We start from the raw sequence: 22,511 nt of genomic DNA, 5'->3' as shown, positions 1-22,511 counted from the left end.
ATGCGATGGCTTTCCCTATGAATTTTATAAATCATTTTGGGAATCCATTGGTCCTGATTTTCACAAAGCCTATGTGGATTCCTTTCTTTCAAAATCCTTAGGGAGTATAATTAACATTTATAAAACATCATATTCATACCTAAAGCTCGTGACCCAAGGGATATCTACAACTAGAGGCCCATCAAACTTTTAAATGTCTTCTATAAGATCACTTCCTAGGCATTCTCCCTCAAGATTCAACATCTCTTGCTATAGATTGTGCACCTTGAGAAAATTCAATTTATGAAATCCAAGTATATTCTAGATAACATCATTGTAGTCTAGGAGATGATGTAGTGGGATCATCAATAGAAATCCTTGTTCCTCAAGATTTATTTTGAAAAAGCTTACAAACAAATTTAATGGTCCTTCATTTTGGCCATGTTGTAAGCTTTGGGGTTTTGTCCTATTTTCTTATAGTCCATGACAATACTCTTTACAGATGCCTCTATGTGCATCACCATTAATGAGTAGAAATATGATCCTTTTGGGCTCTTCAGGTCCATTTGCCAAGGGTTCCCTCTTGTATCCTCTCTCTACATTCTAGTTCCAGAAGGGTTTGGCTACTTGCTTGCCAATGCCATTTCGATGGGCAGTGTGCATGGAATTACTCTTCTTGATTCTTCTGACCAGCTAGTCAATAACCACTTTGTGGATAATTCCTTCATCACCCTCATTGAGGATGAAGAAAATGTTACCAATACCTTTCAAATTCTAGACAACTTCTACTTATCCTCTAGCTCAACCATTCAATGGTAGAAAAACTCTGTTATATCGATAGTCTTTCCTACCTGGTCCATCATGGCTTGCTTGATACCAATGGTGATGGGCATAACATGGAGAAATTTATTTCTTTCTCTGCATCCCTTTTTTCTTTCAAGCTTCCCCTTTAGAGCTTTTAAATGAAGTCTTAGTGAGAATTGAGAAGAAATTGGAATACTAAATCTCTAAACTACTTTCCATAGCTAGCAAAATTCATATTTTCTCTAAGGTGTTGATTGTTATCCATGTGTACTATTCCTCCCACTAGGATCTATTGAAGGTGTTAAATTTTTAGTCAATTCAAATGTATTTACCCTTTATATATGTGTTCATCATATATGATATATATATGATTAAAGTTTATATTATATATTAGTTATCTAATTAATGAATAGACATGTCCCATCAAGGGACATCTCTTCATTGTTATTCTTTTTTTTAATATAAGAGGTTGCTATCATTTGGAAAATACATACCGAATATAGTGGTAGTATTACTACATTTGTAGCAATAGGAGGAATTTTAGGTGGTCTCATAGCCAAGTTCAAATGTACATAACATCTAGTGATTCATGTTCCTTATAGGAATTTTGAATTTCCAATCATTAAGAAAGAGACTTAAAGTCAAGTAGAGCAAGTAAAAATTAGACATAGCCTATGCGAAAATTTGTAGTGAGAAATTTCATGGATTTGTGATCCAAGGAGAGCTTGTACTGCAAATAGTATTTTATTTAATCATTAAAGCATGGCAAGATATAGAAATTTTGATCTCTACATTTGAAGTGTAAGCAATTTTTTTTAATGTTTTTGAAGTAGTTAATAGCATCCAAAAAGACATGGGGCTGAACCCAGAGTACAAATAAGCATGAGAACCAGACAGAGGTTACCTCGCAAAAGTCTATCCTATAACAACTTTAAACATAAAAAACCATCAAACTTGATGAGCCAAATTGTCATTAACCGTGGTCCTTAAACTACTATGCATAAGAAACTAAATAATAAATAGTAGCATTTAAAAACATTGTTGCTAGTGGTCCACTTAATTGCCATAGTCCAAAAAAATCTGTTGGGTGTAAAGTTCGGAGACATAATCATAAAAATAGAAATAAAACACAATAGAACCTAGGCTAGATGTCCTCTTCCTTCTCCTGGTTACCAATCTTCTTCTCCTTAGAAGCTTCCCCTATCACATCCTCCTCCTCCACTTTCACTAGTTTGTCTAGGATGGTTTTTAGCCAATCCTCCACTAAGAACCCATAAATGAACTGGGTTGTCTCAGTAGTCTTACCAAGCTCATGTTCCTCTTTGTTAGCTTGTAGGTAGTCAACGATTGTAGCAGTAGAGTGCATAAACTTGGCAATGAACTCCACCAGGGTTTCAAATCTTTGGTATATAGTATTATGGTTATCCACCAGGTCCCTCATAGCCATCTCAAGCCTCTCCAACCACATCTTGGTGTGACTATGTTTTCTTTTCTTCCCAGTAACCTTAGGGTTAGCCTTCCTAGGAGAGGTGATGTCTTTTCTTTTTAATAGGTTTATCCTCACTATCAAAGGAGCTAGAGCTAGATTTGTACTTTGGGGGGTCTTGAATTTCTCCATATAGGTATGCTTGCTGGTTCTCCTAGCACACTACTTACTCTTCTTGGAATACAAGTCTGGCTCAATAATGCTAACTTTAACCTCAGGGTTAATTTTGACCTCAATAGCATGAACTTTCTTAGGCCTCTTAAGAATAGAGCTAGGGCTAGGGTCTAGGGGGTTTGAAGGGTGATAGTGGCCAGGGTGTTGAGTAGGAAAGGGGGATTCTAAGCTAGCTATTAGATTAAAATTTTATTCATTAGGCCCTAGTGAATAAGGTAGAAGGGTTTCCCCTCCTCATGTTTCCTTCTAGCCTTAAAGATACTATCCTCCAGCAAATGCAATAACAAAACTGGAAAGGAGATAAGGTCAAGATTTTTGAAATGATTTAGGATAGGAGAATGATAATAATATAGTACCTAATAGTTTTCCTCCAAGGTAATGTATCTAATAATCACATAGCAAATGGTATCCCAAGGATTAGGGAGGGTAGCCCATGCAAACCCACCACACAATCACTTTGGTTCCTCAGATTTGAATAATTTCTACAAACTTGCCTCCTCATTGAACTTAGATTTCCTCCACCATTTCTTACCATCCAGTGGAAAATCCCTAGCCCTCACATTGTTTTCTTCAAAAATCTCAAAACTCATGCCATTAACCGTAACTTTTCTATCCTTCCAAGTTTGATAGAACTGCATTGAGATGATCTTGTTGTGTTTAACCATGCCCTCCATATAAGGTAAAAGTCCCCCCTCCTACAAGTAGACTATCACTAATTCACTACTATTGGTACATGCCTCCACACCCACTAGATCAATATAGTAGCTAGTGCCCATATCATCGCATAGGTCCACAACCAATTCCTCTGATGATATAGCCTTGCACCAGGCTTTGGAGGTGCAAAATATAAAATGCCAAGCCACAATTGAGAAAATGAAAAGGCATTGCATACTCATCATGAATTTTTAATGTTTCCCAAAAAACCAAAAATCTCCCAAAATAGCACATGTGGGCAAATCATTTCCATCTATAAATGGTCATCACCATCAATACCAATTATGAGAATTAATCAACCTACCTTTATGATAATTATGAAATCAATCTTTAAATCTTGTTGAATCCCCCCTTTATGTCCTTTTACTACAATCATCAATGTTCATTTTAGTTAGAACATAAATGTTAATCAACATCCAAACATGGAAAAAAATCCCTTTACCGATTGTCACATTCCTATGACCATGTGTAGAAAAGGAGACCTGCCACCTAATTTGATATTTCATGTGTCATTATTGAAGGTATGGTCCCTTTCCATCATCATTTGTGTTGATGATGCCAATAAGCTAGCGTCATCCCATTCCACTAATTGCATGGTGTCATGGCTAGATTTGGTAAGGTCATCTGCCACGTTGTTTCCTTCCTGATATATATGTGCCACACAGATATCTTGATAATATTTCATCAATAATGATATTAATTGAGAAATTGCATTTTCCCTCTCCCTTAGTGGCTTTGATGATTAGCATAGAGTCCCCCTCTATGGCTATCTTAGTGAATCCCAAGTTTTTGCCATTCTCAGACCCCAAAGAAGCACAATCACTTCAGTTTTACTATAGAACCTTACTCATAGTTACTAGAATAAGCAGCCACCAAATTTCCCATGTTGTTTTGAAGGGAATCTCCTATAGTAGTGTTGCCTATCATGGCCAACCCATCGAAATTTAACTTTATATAGGACTTAGGGAGGGGGCTGTGCAAAACTATTTCCTTTGTTGCCTATATTTTGGAATTGTCACACTATGCCACCATCAGTCCCACATCCCAAGCCAATGCCTAGTTCCTATCAATTTCACTTAGGGGATTTGGGGGGCGGGAGGGGGGGGGGGGGGGAGGGGGTTTCAATGCTAGATCCCACTGCATTCCTTTAGGATCCTGATAACTTGTTGAGCCACCCCCAATCTAGTTGTGCCTTGTTCCCTAGAAATCCTATTGTTCCTCTCCTTCCATATTTTCCATGAGACATAAGGTGGGAGAATCAACCAAAGGTTTCTGAGATAAGGGTGGGTAGTTGGGCTCTCCTAGTAGGAAAATTGCTTCAACTCATTATCCATACACCAACTAACTCCCCATAAAGAAAGAACCTCCCTCCAGACATCCATGGAAAAAGGACAGTGGATGAGCAAGTGCAAAATGGATTCAACCTCTTTGAGGAATAAAATATAGTAGTTGGCAAGTTGGCAACCATGCTGCTAGAGGTTGTTAGTGGTGAGGATCAACCCATGTAGAGCTGACCACCAAAAGAAGTCTATTTTAGGTAGTATCCAAGGGTGCCAAGATTTTTTCCAATCATCTTGTGTGCCTTCCCCTACCATCTGACTAAGATAAGAAGAATTAATAGTAAACTCTCCCAAGGGTGTGAGCTTCCACACCAAGGAGTCCTCAACTGGGATGAGGGGAATCCTATAGGTGTGCAAGAGATCCTCCAATTCTAGACTTAAACTCAACTCCCTTGGTTGGAGATTCTAAAAAGTGATCCTTTGATTTTTAGGGGTGATAAAGTCTCAAGTTTGAGGGGAAAACATAGTTTTCTTGAGGGAGTCCTCATTGATCCACTAATCTTCCTAGAAGTCTATTGAATTATCATTCCCCATGATGTAGTGAAACTAATTTCTTAGGATATTTTAGTTCTTAATAATGTTATTCCAAACCTTAGAGCATGTGCCTCTATAAAGTGGTGGGAAGATAATCCCCCAAATTATTTGGCAATTATGATGTTACTCCAACTGCCTGTTAGTGAACAAATTGTCTTTTTTATTACACAATGATAATTTGCTCTATGCCCAAGACTTGGAAAGTACAAAAATGTTCACAAAAATTGAGAAAACATCATGTTATTTTTTTTCTCTCTATATTTATAGGTACAAATTCCTTTTAAAGATCTATCAATGAATTAAAAACCAATTTCACACTTTTTCCAAAAAGTGCATAAGGACTCTCATAAACTCCTAGGTAGTATGGTGATAATTCATTCTTGAAATAAAGATAAAATAACTCACAATCATTTTACTGTAACCACTTATTCAAAGAAAAGAATGATACAAAAACTTCATAATAACCATTCAATAAATTTGATCAACATGAATTGTAGAAGAAACAACAATAGATATCTTCAAACGATAATGCAAATGTTCACAAAGTAACAATGATTTAAGCACTTCAAACACTAAGTTTTAAAGAGGGATCAATGATGATGATGATGATATATATATAAGCTTCTTTCCTACACACAGTCATTCAAAAAGAATATATATATATATATACTATCTATCTATTGCTATGCAAAAAGTACCTGTTTTATCATAGTGTTTTCTAGCTTTTTATTCTAACCCCTAATTAGTCCAATGGCCCAACATTTATAGTTTCATTACATATCTGAAAGGCCTCCATTAAAACCTAACCATTTTGGTTTAAAAAGTTATGATGAGAATAAAAATAGTTTTAACAATGGTTGCCCAAAACATGACTGTAAGTAACTATCCTAGTCAGACTTCACTGGTGGTCTTTTCCCCCTCACCCATAGTTTGTCTTACCAATTTCTAGCTTTTGAAGGTGTTCATAAATTCCTACATCGCATGAGAATGGGGATTCTTCAAACTAAATAGCTTAGTCCTACAAGCATCTTTTTGCCATTTGAATTCTTTGATTTTCAAGCTCTATCACGGCATGAGGTTCCTGTTTAGACATAGCATGGATTCAACATCTGCTAGTGTGGTGAAATCACTAGTGATAGGTGATTCATTATCATTAATCTTTGCAAGAGCATCATTGAAGCTTTTTGTTAATGCTTCAAAATCCATGTTGCCATCATTAAACTGCAATTCCTATAGGATTTACTATGCTCATATCTTTAAGAAGCTCCTCATGCATCCTAGCAATCTTGTTTTCAATGGATTTCATTTATTTAATAGCTTCTTTGTAGATCAATTCTTTCTAGCCCATTTTTTTTTTCATAATGAGCATCATACAAGAATCTACAATTTTCATAGGATTCTCACTTAGGAGTTTAAGCCCTCGTATTTTTTAACTTCAGTTACCTGGAACACAATGGCCTGACATTGACTCCTTTTGGTTTCCCACCTTGGAATTAAAGTATGAATTTCTCCCAAAAGCATTTCCCCTTCACCATACACAATGGTAAAATCTAGGATAAACTTATTACCTTCCTTGATGATAGACTTCACCCAATCCTACATTGTATATGAAAGAAACTTTCCTTTTCGCATCTATTTAACCAGTTGTTGACTATTGGTAGAATTAGGATCGAAAGATTGAGGAGTTTAAATGACTGGTAGTGTCCCAAGATTCATCAATGAATCTATGTAAGAAGCCATGGTCACTACTAAGGCTTTGAGTACCTTCTTCTCCTTGCTATCCTTTTTAGACTAGGTTAACAAATGATCAGCAGAAAACATGAAGAAGTTATTACCTATATTTCTGCTAATGATCCCAAGTTAAACTGAAGTAACTTTGAAGCCTTCACTATCAATTTTTCCAAATTCAATTTTCTATTTATATGTGGCCAAGTCTGCTATGATTTTTCTATTTACTACATCTTTAATTAAATGGGTATCAGTTTATAGCTTTTTAACTTTGGAATCACATGTTACATACTTCATTACAATATCTTTCACACATGTGCATATTGGCTGCAAATTTCTTTTCTTTCTTATTGAGTTAGATAACTAGGATGAGACAATGGGATTAGCAGAGATTGCTTCAGTATCCTAGGTAGGAGTAATGAATTTAGGTTGGGGCACCCTCAGAGATTCAATAAATTACACATCACCATCAAGATTTTTTGAGAAACCAAGACCATCACCTAAATCCTATCCTTGGGTCAACATGTTTTCCTTCTAAATTTCTTGCTGCATGAGAGCATTAGACTTGGTTTTAGATCTAGTTTGAGGAGCCATGTTCTGTATATAAGTTGGTGTCCTTTTCTACTTACTACGAGTCAACACACCACCTACAATAGGAGATGAAACTTAGATGTCAGAGGTCAGTGGTTTAGAAAAAGAAACTATCTTTGGAGATGGTTCATTGACTACTTTCATGCTATGCCTCCTTAGCTAATTGTTTGTATGGCTGAGAATGGATCTAGTTCTTAGATTTATGTCATCATCTTCTTCTAGATTCCAATCCATTTCCAATTTTCTTGACTCACTAGCTTCCTCCCACCCAGGTTCAATAATGTATGAACCATCTTCAACTACTCCTAGTTAAAATTTCAATTTGAGGGAAATAATTTGTTGAAGTGTTAATCTTGAGTGGTCTCTTTTTAACACTTCTTCATGTTTACAATCCTATCATAAGTCTTCTAGGTGTGGAATTGTGGATACCTGACCCTTTAGACCAAGAACTTGAGCTACAAATCTTTTACTATCAAAATCTATTCTTCCTTGATAAGACCCAAAACCAAAATTGAGCAAATTTCTTCCTACGACTGAGGTTTTGATCATGCTACAAGTCAAAGGACCAACTTTGATAAGAAACATTGACACCCAATTCTCTTGAGGTAGATTATCCTTAATAATAGAGAATAACTGCATGCAGAGCTCAGCTAAAACAAAATAGTCAAGTGCATAATGTCGTAACCTCATTGGCTCATCCTCAAACCCACCTACTCTCAAATAGGTGAACTTAGGGTACTATATGTAATAGCTTCCATAATTTTGAATCAATCTCTGGGCTTCTGAGGACGATCTAGGCATGGGTTCCTTTTTTAGAGATAAATGCAAACTTTCCACCAATATACATCATGTACCTTTTTAAAATTCTCTACCACTTTATCTCTTTGAAGTAGGGGACAATATTGATAGACTATTATTTCCTCATTCAAAATCTCATGAGGTAGGGAATTAAGATTACTACAACAAGAAATCTAGTATGTGAGATAAGAGGCCATATATAAATTTTCCTTAGATTCCTTAGCACGTTTAAGCTATGTTCTTAATGAGCTAGCAATTATTTCAGCCTAATCCATCCATTCCCCCCCCCCCCCCCCCTTTAAAATGATCTCAACATAATGAAACATTCATTCTTCAAAAAGGAGGACATTGGTTGAACCCTTAACTCGGTGCAACAACACTATAAGATCATGAATATGGGGTTTTAGGTGGTCTTTTGTGACTATCTTAGGTAGCCTTGAACCTCTACCATAATTAGTTGTTGTCCAATTCTTGGCTAGGATGTTATGGTATTCTCTTGGAGTTTCTTGGTACTTAGCTAGGGATTGATGAGAGAAAGTGTAGCAAATGTGCATTTTGGTAGATGTAACACAGAGGCAATAGTTTCTCTAGATATTGACAATATAGGCTCTCCATCTTTATTTATGATACTTTTACTTCTCACATCATAATGGTCAATACAAAGTTGGAGCAATTCAAGGGTTAATAGGGTAGGAGGGCAAGCTACGACTTCAATCAGACCACTAGTCAAAATATCTATACAACCATTCAATTCATTGGCTTGCTCAAGGAAATTTGACTATAAATTTTCTAGCCTAACACCTTCTAAATTGATATCACAAATAATAGGTCTCTTGCATTCCAAAATTGAAACATTTGCAAAGAAATGTAACACAGATTTCATCTTAAACAAGGAAAGGAAGGCTCAAACTAAATTTATTTTGAAATGCACATAGATGGTAGAAAAAAAAGAAGGTTTTCTTGTGTTCTCACCTACAACTTTCCAAGAAAAATAACCTCTTTTCTTGTCCCCTAGTAAATAACCTCTTTTCTTGTCCCCTAGTAGCTCCTTCTTCAAATTCCCTTTTTGCTTGATAAACAAAAGGAAACACTATGCTCTTTTTTAAGGGAAAGAGAACATACATGCAAAAGTATAGCCTCATAATGAGGCATTCATGGCAGATCAACTATAGCTAGGCTCACATGTTCAAAATCTCTTGATGTGACCTTTTATTAAATACTTCCCTCTGTGGTTGTACTAACAATTATTAACTTTGTTTGACACCCAATCCTTATTTTTCTATTGAAAAGATCTTCCATTTTAAATCATGATGACATTTTCCCATGCTTGAAATTAAGGCACTCTTTTGAATTATTACCTCCTGATGTGGTAATTTATGCGATGTGAAAACGGTGACTTCACCAATCTGCAATCAATTTCTACCAAAGAACCTTAGTAGTAGAACTGCTTTGAACTGCTTCGAACCAAAATTCAAAGGGATTCAAAGTAGTTCATAAGAACACTAAGTAGTCTCATGCGAATTACATGTAGAAGACAAAGGTCAGCATAAAAACATTTTGATTCAACTACTTTGAACCGAGGTTCAAAGTGGTTTAAAGAGGTTTGGACCAACACAAGAAATGATGGGAAGCTTCGAGGGACTTCATACAATGTTTTCAATAGTTGGGAGAACATGAAGTGACAATAAGAAGCTTCAATAACTAGATGGGAAATTTAGGAAATGTTCAAAATAGGGCAACTCACAATATGGCTAATAGGGACTCTAACTAGGGACTAGGTATGCAAAAGAGAGCCAAAATTAGAAAATTAGAAACAAAAATAACACTAGAACTAAAGAAAAAACAACGGGAAGAAGAAAACAAATAGAAACAAAAGGTATGTACAAGATCGAGACCTTCAAGACATTAGATCCTTGTTAACTTCAAATCCTACCCATTATAGGTATAGGGCAGAATCGTGCCATCGGGGTAACTTAGACAAAAAGTGTTTGGACCAACAACTTTAGAGATGATAAACAACCCTTTACAAAGGGAGTCAAATTTGTTTTTTTCTCCTTTAGGTTCTCTCCTCTTATCCCACAAAAGAACATCATTCTTTAGGAAGTTGTGAGGCCTAGTTCTCATATAAAAAATTTGCTTCACCTTCATCTGATGCTCTATAATATGATCAACAAGGTTTTCCCTTTCTTCTACTAATTTGTTCAAATACATTATTCTCTTCTCTGGGGAGTCTTGAAAAAAATGATCCTCAATCATAGATTGCAATTTCAAAGCAGAAAATTATAGAAAGAGAGATACTTAAGCACCAATTCCATATACTAGCTCAAATGGAGCTATGCCAATGGCCCTTTTAGGAGTAATACGATCAGCCCACAATGCTTCATCCAATTTTTTGTGTTAGTTTCAGGGATTATCAACTACTAGTTTCTTCATTATTGCAACCAAGATCTTGTTACTAGATTATGCCTACCCTTTCCCTTTAGGAAAATAATCTAATGAATAAGCTAGGGATATGCCATGCTCATAATAGAAAAGAGAAATCTCTTTTGATGAAAAATAGGTTGCATTGTCTAAGACTATCTTTTGAGGAACCCTAAACCTGACAATTATATATTCAAATAAGAACTCGCATACCACTTAAGAATTGGCTTTCTTGGTTGGGATAGCTTCCACCCACTTGGTGAACTAATAAGTGGCTATTAATATGTATATGTGCCCAACACTCAATGGAGGACTCAAAGGTCCAATGAAATCGATACCCTATTGATGGTCAGGTTTGTCAATCACTAGTGGCCTAAGGGTAAGGCCGCTAGTTGAGGGCACCTAGTGAAAAGTTGACATTTTTCACAATTTTCTACAAACTTGTAAGCATATTTGAACATACTTGGCTAGTAGAAGCAATTCCTAAGGATTTTAAAGGTAGTCACTATAGATGAGAAATTCCCTTCACATACATCTAAATGATAATGCTTTTAACAACTTTTCCTATTGTTCTGCATCTACACATCTCAAAAAGGTTTCATCTATTCGAGCTCTCTTATACAAGATACCATTAGAAATCACATATTTTTCAATCTTCAACCTAAGATTCCATTTTTCTTAATATCTCATGTTTGGAGGAAATTCAACATATGTCAAAAAGTATACTACATTAGAGAACCAGGAGTCTATTGAACTTACTAGCAAAATAGTGGGTGTTTCTTTAGTATTATCAGGAGGTGAATCTTTGTTTTCAGCCATTAATCTACATAAACCTCATCCTCTTACTAAATAAGTAAGCTTAATGGTTAAATCATATTCTTGAACCTTAATTACCCATAAAAATCTTTTATTTACCCCAATATCCTTCTGAGTTAATATACTTTTTACCATTGTTTTTGGCACATAAACAATTGAATGGGAATGTAGAATTTAATACTTGAACTACTTCAATGCCTTTACCATAGTGAATGTATGTTTCTCCATTTGAGTATAATTTAATTCATGTTTCTTCAAGGGAATGCTCATGAAAGAAATTGGGGCTTCATTATCTTTATCATCCTTTTGAGTTAGAATGCTAGACAAAGTATGTTCTGAAGCATAGTAGTAAATAATGAAATCTTTTTCAAAATTAGGGCTTACTAGTATAGGTGCATTTGAAATGGCTATTTTAATATCCTCAAAAGATTTCCTATCATCTTCCTACCATCTGAAGGGATGTTTCTCATTCATCATACCCAACATGTATCTTACCTTTTTAAAAAATTGAGGCACAAAACTTCTTAGAAAATTGATTTGACCAAAGAAGGATTGCAAATCACTTCTATTAATGGGCAGTGCTAGTTTTTGTATTTCCTTCACCCTTGCTAGGTCAATCCTTATACCATACTTAGAAACAATATGTCCAAGAAATTTTCCTTCCTCTATAAAGAACATAGAATTTTTGGGATTTAGGGATATAACGTGTTGCCTACATCAGTCCAGCACCATTCCCAAGTCTCTCAAGTGGTGTTCCCTTCTCTTAGAGTATAAATTCAAGTCATCAAGATATATTATAATTATTTTATCCCTCAAATATTTAAAGGAAGAATTTATTTCCCTCTAGAAAGTTGTTCCTGCATTGATCAAACCAAATGACATCCGATTGTAAGAAAAAGTGCCCAAGGGAGTAATGAAGGTTGTCTTGTTGATCCTTAGGTGCAAAGCTAATCTAATTGTATCTTGAATACCCATTGAGCATTGACATAACTTCAGACCCAACAACCATCTACAAAATATGATCCATAGTGGGAAGTGCATAATTTTCCTTGAGGCTGGCTTGATTCAGATTCCTAAAATCCACACAAATTCTTATTTCACCATTTTTCTTTCTCATGGGGACAATATTTTCTACACAAGTTGAGTGATGAATCAAATAGATTTTGCAATCTCTCAAAATTTTCTCCACTTCTTTAAAAATAGCCTTAGATACCTTATGATTATAGTTTCTAAGTTTTTGTCTAAAGGTAGTAGCTTCTGGCTTTAAAGGTATATGATGTATGAACTCTCCATTTCTAAATTTCTTCAATTCTTCATATACCCAGGCAAAGACATCTTGATATTAGGCAAGGAGTTGACAAAAATTATCCTTCTCTTTCTTGCAGCAGGTTCAGCCAATGGAAATCCATTTGGGGTTCTCCTCATTTCTGATATTTATTTTGTCATGTTCCTCTCCACCTTTATTAGGGTCAATTCTCCTATTTTTGGCACTATGATCTTTTCTACCAAAGATATGTTCTAGAGATACCAACCCATTTGGGATGTGATTACCTTTCAATTGAAAAACTTCTCCTAATTTGGATGATCCTTCTCCAACAGGTTTACCCTCATGGTTTGATCCTTCGAAGAAAGTTTCAACAAAATTCCCAACACACTAGATGAAATCCTTCAACTGTGCATCATTATCAAAATTTTTCTAGTGATTGACATTATCTAGGATTCTAGGGACCTATAAATCATTTCAATCCTATAGGTATCACTTTTGAATTCTAGATGTGGTAACAACAAGGAATCTAGAATAGCTAAGGAGTCTCCTTTAGTATTTTCAGAATGAGAAACAAATAAAATAGAAAAGGCTTCAAAAGATTCAATTTAATCCCAAACCAGATTTCTATAGTGTTTGAGCCTATCATTTTTTATAGAAAATTATTTCCTTACCTATTTGACAATGAGTTTAGCATCACCTCTCACCTTCAGTTGCTTCACTCCCTTTGCTTTGGCCTCTTGCAAACCTAGGATCAATGCTTCGTACTCTACGATGTTGTTTGTATTATGAAAATCTAATTTAAAAGAAAATGGAAAAAATGTCTCCTGAAGGTGAGATCAGAAACACCTACACCTGACCCAAAATTTGAGTGGCTTCCATCAAACTCCGAGGTCCACAGGGCTTCATCACTATTTGTCCTTTCAATTTCCTCACATTGTTTCTTAGGAAAAATAACATAGTTTCCAAATTGACATTCTTCATATAGTTTCTATGCTTTAAGGTTGACTGAAGGTACAATTGTGTATTTATTCTTTCGTTCTAGCTCCATTTTTATCATTTTCTTTCCTACTAGAATGTAAGCTTTAGACTAGTCCATTTTGATTTCTCCACCCATATCTTTACAAAAAGTCTTGCTAAGTAACATTCCATAACTAGCTAGTATGTCAGCTACTAGGATAGTAAGTTTCAATGTTTTCTCTAGGTAGGCATATAAAGAATAGCTTGCACATCTTTCACTTGGCCAACCAGGGGTACTTGCTTCCTGTCCATAGAATAACAACATTCAAACGTTTTTGTAAGAACTAAGCCAAGGGCTTTTGCAATAGGCATTGGCATAATATTATCTGATGCTCTAGAGTCAATGATATAGTTACTGAGCTTCTCTCCATTTAATAATAATGATACATAGAAAGGATTGGGCTTTTTCTCTTCTATTTCTCGATCAATAGTATTAACAGCTAGTTCCCTATAAGGAGCATTTTTCTTGTATCCTTCAGATATAAAAATAGGTTCACTTGTAGCCTTTGGGTTTTCAATCATATTATCAATGAATTGAGCATTAGTACCAGAGCCTCCCTTTACATATTGGACTAACTTATCTAAGTCTTTAGGATTCAACCTCAAATATTTGGCTAGAGAAAGAGATATAGAAGAAGACTTATAGAATTCTATGATATCAAAGGTTGATGTACTAACTACTGATTCTACTCTGGACAATATTTTTGGGCTCTGGGCTTTTTGTAGAACCAACTTGTATGTGTTCTTTCCCTTTAGCATTGGACGAGTTTGGACTGGTTCTTATATAGAGTTTTTGATTTCTTTGACCCTTGGTTATTACTATACAAGCAAGGTTTTGAAGTGTCATGAAAACATCACCTCCCCTTTCTGTGTCTGATTCATATTCAAGAAAATAGGCACCTGGACTTCTGTTTTATGCCTTTTCACTTTCAGGTGTTTGTTCTTCTACAAGATTATCTTTCCCTAATTGAAAAAAATTTAACCAATGAGAAAAAGTTCATCCATCATGATCTGTGGTCATATGAAAAGAACACATCACCTCTTTAGGGGCTTCTTCAATTTGTAACGTTGTTTGAGGGGCAGTTAATGTGGGGGTTTTGCTATAACTTGGGGCTTGTTGTCACCTATGAATATCCTTGTAGGGAGCTTGGTAATGGCTATGAGGTTTATTCTACTGTCTTTTCATCATTGTCACATCATTCATCAACTTTTGCATGATAGGATCTGTAGGAGCAAAGGATGAAGTGGTCCTAGAAGTTTTTGAACTTCTCTTCTCCATTTGCCAATAGTAATAAACACATCCTCCAATTGAATAGCTAACCTTTGGGTAGCAGGTAAATTAGCAACTATGTCCTTGATGAGATGAAAACTTACATCCGGAGGGACACCATTGACAAAGAATATATTTTTGTTTTCTAGATTAGGTCTAGATCCTACAAGAATTCTTTGAATTAACTTATTGAATTTTGCCACAAATTCTCTCATAGGTTCATGTATTTCCTTTTACATTTGAGTAAGTTGAAGTAACAAGGAGCACTCATTCTCAGGGGCTTTGAATCTATTTTTGAATGCATCTCTCATATCATTCCAACTAGTAATGGAATGTTGGGGTAGGTGATTGAACCAATTAGAAGTAGCATCAGTTAGCATTTGGACAAATAGTCTAACAATAATTTCTTGGGTAGGGATGCTTATAATGCCACAAGCGATATGAAAAGCACTCAAGTGATCATCTATTGAAACTTTACCATCTCCACTAAATCTGGGTAGGATTTCTATGGTACCTTTAGGTAATGCTACAAGATTGACACCAAGGTTTAATGGACCTATATTCTAGACCCATGGTTGATTGACAACTATGTTTGGTAATATGACTTCTAGAGGTTGGATATTCAAATGAGAAAGAACAAGAGCTTTCAATGGAAGTAAAGACTGCACTAAAGGTGAGAAAGGGGACTATTTTGGTGGGGAACTGGGTCTAATACAAGACTTAATTTTCTTCTTTTTGGGATTATTCAAATTAGGTAGGAAAGTCAAATACTTTAAAGGTTAAAAGTTTTTTTCTAGGATCTCCTTTTCTCCTTCTCCTCTTGTATATCTCCTAGCGGCTAGCTCTACCTCTTACTTCTTGCTTAAGGACTTGCAGGTGCTTGAGCAAGCCTATTTACTACTGCTTCTTCTTGAACTTTAGGTACACCTCTTAATAATTCAGCATGTTCTTCTTCTCTTTCTAGGATAGTCAACGCTTGTTGAAATTATTAGCTATTTTGATGCAATGTCTAGGTAGTTGCAGTTAAATCTGAGACTATATCCTCTTGTGTATCTTCAAATCTAAGATTAGGTTGAAACATAGGGAACACATCATCATGTGGGAGAACCATTGTAATTCATAGCCTTTTTTAAAGTTTGGCTCTATTTAACAGGGACTCTCGCATATAGAATCACCAAAAATTTGTTAGTGAATAGATTGTCGTTCTGATTACACAATGATAATTTGCTCTATGCCCAAGACTTAGAAAGCACAAAAATGTTCACAACTATTGAGAAAAATTCATGTTATTTGTTTTCTCTTTTTATTTATAGCTACAACTTCCTTTTAAATATCTATCAATGAATTAAAAACCAATTTCGTACTTTTTCCAAAAAGCGCATAAGGACTCTCACATACTCCTAGGTAGTAAGGTGATAATTCATTAAGGTGATAATTCATTCTTGCAATAAAGATAAAATAGCGGACCTTACATTTAGTTGTCTTTCTAGAGTATTTCTAAAAACATGGAGTCTTTGACAATCAATAATATGCAATTTAACAAATAAAAGGGAAAAGGGTTTACAATATGATAAATAAGATGTAGGAGTATATATTATAAATATATGCTATTAAACCGTTATAAATCAACCTAAAACCATTTTTCAAAAATCGGATAAAAAACATATTAAACGATAGTACATAAATGAAATATGTACACTTTATCAAGATTATCTCAATCAATACTTTAAGAACAATATGATTTTTTGTTTGTACCTTTTATTCACGCATGATTTCACTATTCTGAGCTTTCCATTTTTTTCAATGTAAATGAATTTCTGCAACATGAATTGAATTTATTGATATATTTGAAATTTGGGAGGTGTATTATTCAGACATTTCTCTGAAGTGATGAGAGAATCTCGACGTCAAAAGAGGGCAAAATAAGTGAGAAGCTTTAATTGAGTCATGTGGTGATGATGGTTGGGAAGCTAGAGAGTTAGAACACCCGCATTAGCAGTGATGGAAGGCACATAGGAGGAAGGCCTTGCCTCTATGCTCGAAGCTTTGGCATAGTTTGACATCCCCGTGGCTCCCGATTCTTTGAAGAATGCCCCATTTAACATCATATCTCCCTCTGATTTCCAATTCCCCGTTGAATCTTCCCGGTGTGTCACCTGCATATTTATATACTTATATTAGTCCATTTCTACGTCTGAATACCTGCATTAGATTATAACTAGTCACACGAACACGTGATCTTTCTAGTCTAATTACCTCCTTTTGGGAGTCGGAAGCAAGGAATCTGTTCCCCTGGCTGTAGATTGTGGGATTTGCACTTCCACCAATTGCGTACATCTCCCACTTTGTGTAATCATTGTTCACCACATGAAAATACCCATGTCGGCATCTGCATCACAATATGAATACCACACTCAGATGGATAAAAAGGCCCTCATCTAGTTTAACGAAGATCATTTTGTTCAAACCTGGGCATGCGCTGAACAAGCCCTTCTCCAAAGTGGTTGAATGCAACTGTCACTTGCATTTTGACGTCTTGGGTATACTCGTCGCTGTTTCCTAGGAGAATCGCCTGGAAAAGAAACCAATAACTTTGAGATAGACACACGTTAATATATAGTATGTACAAGTGTTACAAGTGTCAAAGAAATTAAAGAGAATGATCTATTTGCAGCAGCACCTTGTCATGTTGAGTGAACAAGTTGTTTGAAATGGTGATAGCAGTGGACCCCATGACTGCATCGATCAGCCCATCTGCGCAGCTTGACAACGAACAGTGATCCACCCAGATTGATCTTGACGAAAAGATGTTAATCCCATCTCCATCAGCCATAGTTCTAAACCCATAATGTGTGGGTGAGCTCCTCACATTTGCATTTCCCGTAGGTTTGCAGTTGTGGATATGGATTCCATGAATGATGATGTTATTCGCATTCTGTATTGTAATGCAAGCTCCATTGGCAATATGGACTTTGGCTCCTCTACCGTCAATAGTCTTGTAGCTGTTCATGATCAGCTCCTGCTTCAGCTGAATATTCATATCTCTCTCGAAAATGATCCAGAGAGGCTCCGTCTGGATGACAGCATGGCGCAGAGTGCCGGGTCGAGGATTGATTGGGTCGTCATTATCGGGATCAGTAACTCTGTAAATCTTGCCATTCTTACCTCCAATGGCGTTTTTGCCAAATCCGATGGCACACTCAGCAAGCCTCTTTCTGTTCTTAGCCCACTCAGAATCGCAACGCCAACAGTCGTCAATGGAGTTCCCCGCTCCGCACGACCCCACCTTTGATCCATTCAAACTCCTGCTTATATTGAAGTTAAATCATTTAGATGCTCTGCACCAATATATATATATGGTAGCTATATTAAAAGGAAATAAAAAATTCTAAAACATGCTAACCTTTCTAACATTTGAACTACGTGCTCTTGCTTCTCCATACCATTTCCAGACTCATGCGTCACATTAATTAGTACATGAGAATTCTCGACTGATCTCGCCACTACTATTTTGGACTCCAAGGAAAATAAATACATTATTAACACGAGGGAGAGCTGTAAAGCTCGAGTAGCGGCCATCTTGATCTTTATCGGTGAGAGATTAACTCCCGATGGTTAGATCGCATGCTATGACTTTGAGCTCTCTTATATAGATATTAGATAGCCAGTCCTCTCTAAATTTAGGTGATATAGGTTTTCAGTTTGACCTAGTTTGTGTCCATACAAGTACATCATAAAACAACACATTGAAGTATCAAAATATGAATGCAAATGAAGATATAAACTAATCTAAATGATAATAATGCAAAGCAATGCAATAAAAAAAATCTAATTGATGAAATCAAATGACTATAAGATAATATGAAAATGTAAGGATGAAACCTGGTGATTGAAGCCATGGATGCAAGAGAGACTAAGACAAGAAGAGGGAAGTTGCAATGAAGCTCCAATATCCAAACCCTAAGGCTGAAACTTCTTATCACTCTCTAAACCTATAGCATAATAATACTATAGCAACAAACATCTCTCTCTCTCTCTCTCTCTCTCTCTCTCTCTCTCTCTCTCTCTCTATCTTTCTTTATGTTGTTCTTCCTATATGAAAATGAAAAGGAGAGAGCTCCTTATAAAGGGAAATGTAGAAGTGGCAACTTTTCACAACCAATATGGGAAAATAGAGTTTGATCCATGTGAGATAAAATCCCACCAATTAGAAAAGAGGAGTGTTTGAAAAGAAAGTATAAAGAGGAATCTAATTTAGAGATATGTGCATTTAAGTGTAGAGAAAAATAAGATTTATTTATTTTCATATAATTTATTTCCTTTTTCAAGTGGTATTTCATTTAATTAAAGGGAGCAAGTTCTTTTAATGAAATAGGAAATGTGAGATTTTATTTAATTAAAAAGGATCTAGTTCTTTTAATTATAAAAAAATATTTAATTAAATTAAAAGAGGGGTTTTTCTCTTAATTAATTAAATGTGGATTAATTACTTAATTAAAAGAGAAGTTTTCTTTTAATTAAATAAGACTTTGGATAAAATGATTAAATGTTTAAGAAATATTGAAATAATTAAATTAATTACAATTTGATCAAAGAAATTGATTTGAATTGATTTAATAAAATATTGCAATGCATTGATTCAGGAAATTTCATAAATTAAATAATGAGAGCTTATAGTCTAGGTGACCATTTTAGGGTGCATACATCTTATATAGATATTAGATAGCCAACTCTCTCTAAATTTAGGTGATATACCATTCATGTGTGAATATTAAGGTGATGGGATCTAGCTAGGATTATCATTTAGTAGTTGATTTGCACCACTGATTATTGTAGCCATGTGTATCAATATGATACAAAAAATATCAGTTGTCATACAATAAAAACTGAAGAGATCAACCTCTAACTATAAACTCGATTTTTCACATGAATATCTTCTTATGGTTACATGGCATGCTATGTCATTCAACTCTATTATATAGATATTAGATAGCCATCCCTCTGTAAACTTAGGTGATATGTTTGTGTGCGAATATTAAGGTGATGGTATCTAGCTAGGATTATCATTTAGAGGTTGATCTGCATCACTGATTAATTGTAGAGAGTAACAATGTCAGAGAATCATTATTGGCTATCATACAATAAAAATTGAAGAAATCAACCTCTAACTTTAAATGAGACTCTTCACATGCTAAGCCCACTGATTCATCAATCTCACAAGTGAAAAAACATGCATCGTAGAGGTAATTTCTCCAAACCCCATGGAGAAGCATAAATTTAAAGAATTTCTAATAGATGTATCATAGTGCAATTTATAAAGGTTGGAAAAAATGTCAACTTTGACAATTTAACACTTTTGGTCTAGGAATTAAGCTTTGTGTGTGATGTTTAAGCCATTCCAAAACACACAACATTTAGGTTTTCGTAATCGAAGGAAAATGGGTCCTTATGATTTCACATTATAAGACTAGAGCGGGTAGTCCTAGATTTTTACAAAATATTTAATGGTGAAGGGTCCTATGAATTTTCAAATTTATTTCATCTTAAATAAATATGTTCTTAAATTTAAAAAAGGTTATATGAGTTATAGAGTGAGAGTAGCATGAGATTCTAAATTGATTAATTAGCTTTAATGGAAAAATAAAGGAATTGTTGACACATGACAACAAATTCCCTAAGCTTATGGGTTATTTCTAGGCCCACCCCATTTCCACCCATTCAAATTGAGTATGCTAAAAAGTTGGAGGTCCCATTTTGTAGGAAAAGATTATGAATAAACCTTTAACCCCCCATCCAAAAATTATCATAGAGTCACCTGCTACAAAAAAAATAGAGCCCTACCTCCCTCCATGGAATTTCTAGCTATTCAGTTTGTTATATATTTAGCATAAAAACATCTTAGATTAGCACTTGTTCATTTATGTATGCTCAACAATTAACTGATAGGAGTCATTTGTTCATATGAATTTGGAACAAAAGAATTTCTATTAAGACTCTCTAGATTCCATGCAAAGTATTTAGATTTTTAATATAACAATAGCTAATATATTTTTTATTTTTTATTAACTTTAAAAATTATCGAATAATAGTTAATATATTTATAGAATCACCCATCATTATTATCTTCTTCTTATTTTTCCTTTTCCACCTCAATTTTTGGGGGTGAAATGCCCAACGCCAAACAATGAAATGAACATTTGGGAGAAGTGGGCTTAAACCACATAGAACCACCACTAGGAGTGGCCAAACTAGTGGCAACATTAATGATAGGTCTAGCAAGAGCCACATCACAATGGAGAAGCTAAGTGGAGATGCTAGTTGTCATTCTCACCCTTGGTAGTGTTTTTGCTTCAAAATACATAGTGGTGAAATCTAGGATAAACTTATTTCATTCCTTAATGATAAAATTCACCCAATCCTGCATTGTGTCCAAGCTTTCCTTTTTGCATATATTTAACCAATTTTTGACTATTAGCAAAATTACGATTGACATATTGAGGAGTCTAAATAATTAGTAGGGCCCTAAGATTCATCAGTGAACCTATTTAAGTAGCCATGGTCACTACTAGGGCTTTGAGTTCCTTCTTCTCCCTACTAACCTTTTCAGACTGGGTTAGCATATCATCAATAGAAAACTTGAAGAAGTTATTACCTATATTTCTATTTATGGTCAATTCAACTAAAGTAACTTTGAAGCCTTCGCTATCAATTTCTCTAGATTCAATTTTCTGTTTATACGTGGCCAATTCTACTATGATTTTTCTTGTTATTGGATCATTAATTAAATGGGCATCAATTTTTAACTTTTTAACTTTTGAACCATGTGCTACATAATTTGTTACAATATCTTTCATAGGTGTACATACTGGCTACAAATTTATTTTCTTGTTGATTGAGTTAGATAACCAGGACGAGACAATTGGAATTGCAAAGATTGCTTGAGTATCCCAAGTAGGAGTCATGAATTTAGGTTGGTCCACCTGAGGAGCTTCAATAAATTGTGCATCACCATTAGGATTGTTTGAGAAACCAATACCATTGCTTGAATCATGTCCTTGGGTCAACATCTTTTCCTTCTAAACTTCTTGTTCCATGAGAGTTTCAGACTTGGTTTTAGATCTAGTTCAAGGATCTATGTTCTATGTATGAGTTGGCATCCTTTTCTTCTTACCAATTGTCAACACACCACCTGCAACATGAGATGAAACTTGAATGTTAGAGGTCAATGGTTCAAAAAAAGAAACCATCTCTAGAGATGGTTAGTTGACTACTTTCATGCTCTGCCTCCTTAGCCAATTGGCTGTATGGGTGGTGAGAATGGATCTAGTTCTTAGATTTATGTGATCTTCTTCTAGATTCCAATCCACTTCCAATTTTCTCAACTCACTAGCTTCCTCCCACCTAGGTACAACAATGTCTAAACCATCTTCAACTACTCCTAGTTGAAATTTCAATTTGATGGAATTGATTTGTTGAAGTGTTAATCTTCAGTGGTCACTTTTTAACACTTTTTCATCATTTTTACAATTCTTCCATAAGAATTCTAGGTGTGGAATTGTGGATTACTGATCC

General features: G+C 35.2%; 1 protein-coding gene across 1 annotated transcript; it reads right to left on the bottom strand.

Annotated features, from left to right (window-relative positions):
• Nucleotides 1-16,808: 16,808 nt before the first annotated feature.
• On the bottom strand, nt 16,809-18,518 carry LOC149569295 (putative pectate lyase 22). Its single transcript, XM_089816879.1, has 5 exons — nt 18,343-18,518; nt 17,620-18,244; nt 17,408-17,511; nt 17,196-17,328; nt 16,809-17,095 (listed from the first exon to the last, which is right to left on the bottom strand). The coding sequence occupies exons 1-5, from the start codon at nt 18,516-18,518 to the stop codon at nt 16,910-16,912; spliced, it is 1,224 nt and encodes a 407-aa protein (XP_089673005.1). The 3' UTR covers nt 16,809-16,909.
• Between the last annotated feature and the right edge of the window lie 3,993 nt (nt 18,519-22,511).

Source organism: Cupressus sempervirens, chromosome 3 (assembly GCF_028749045.1).
Source record: "Cupressus sempervirens isolate cs-2001-9-10 chromosome 3, ASM2874904v1, whole genome shotgun sequence".
Classification (NCBI taxonomy): domain Eukaryota; kingdom Viridiplantae; phylum Streptophyta; class Pinopsida; order Cupressales; family Cupressaceae; genus Cupressus; species Cupressus sempervirens.
The sequence above is the reverse complement of the archived record's forward strand: the minus strand, read 5'-3'. Positions and strand labels throughout refer to the sequence as shown.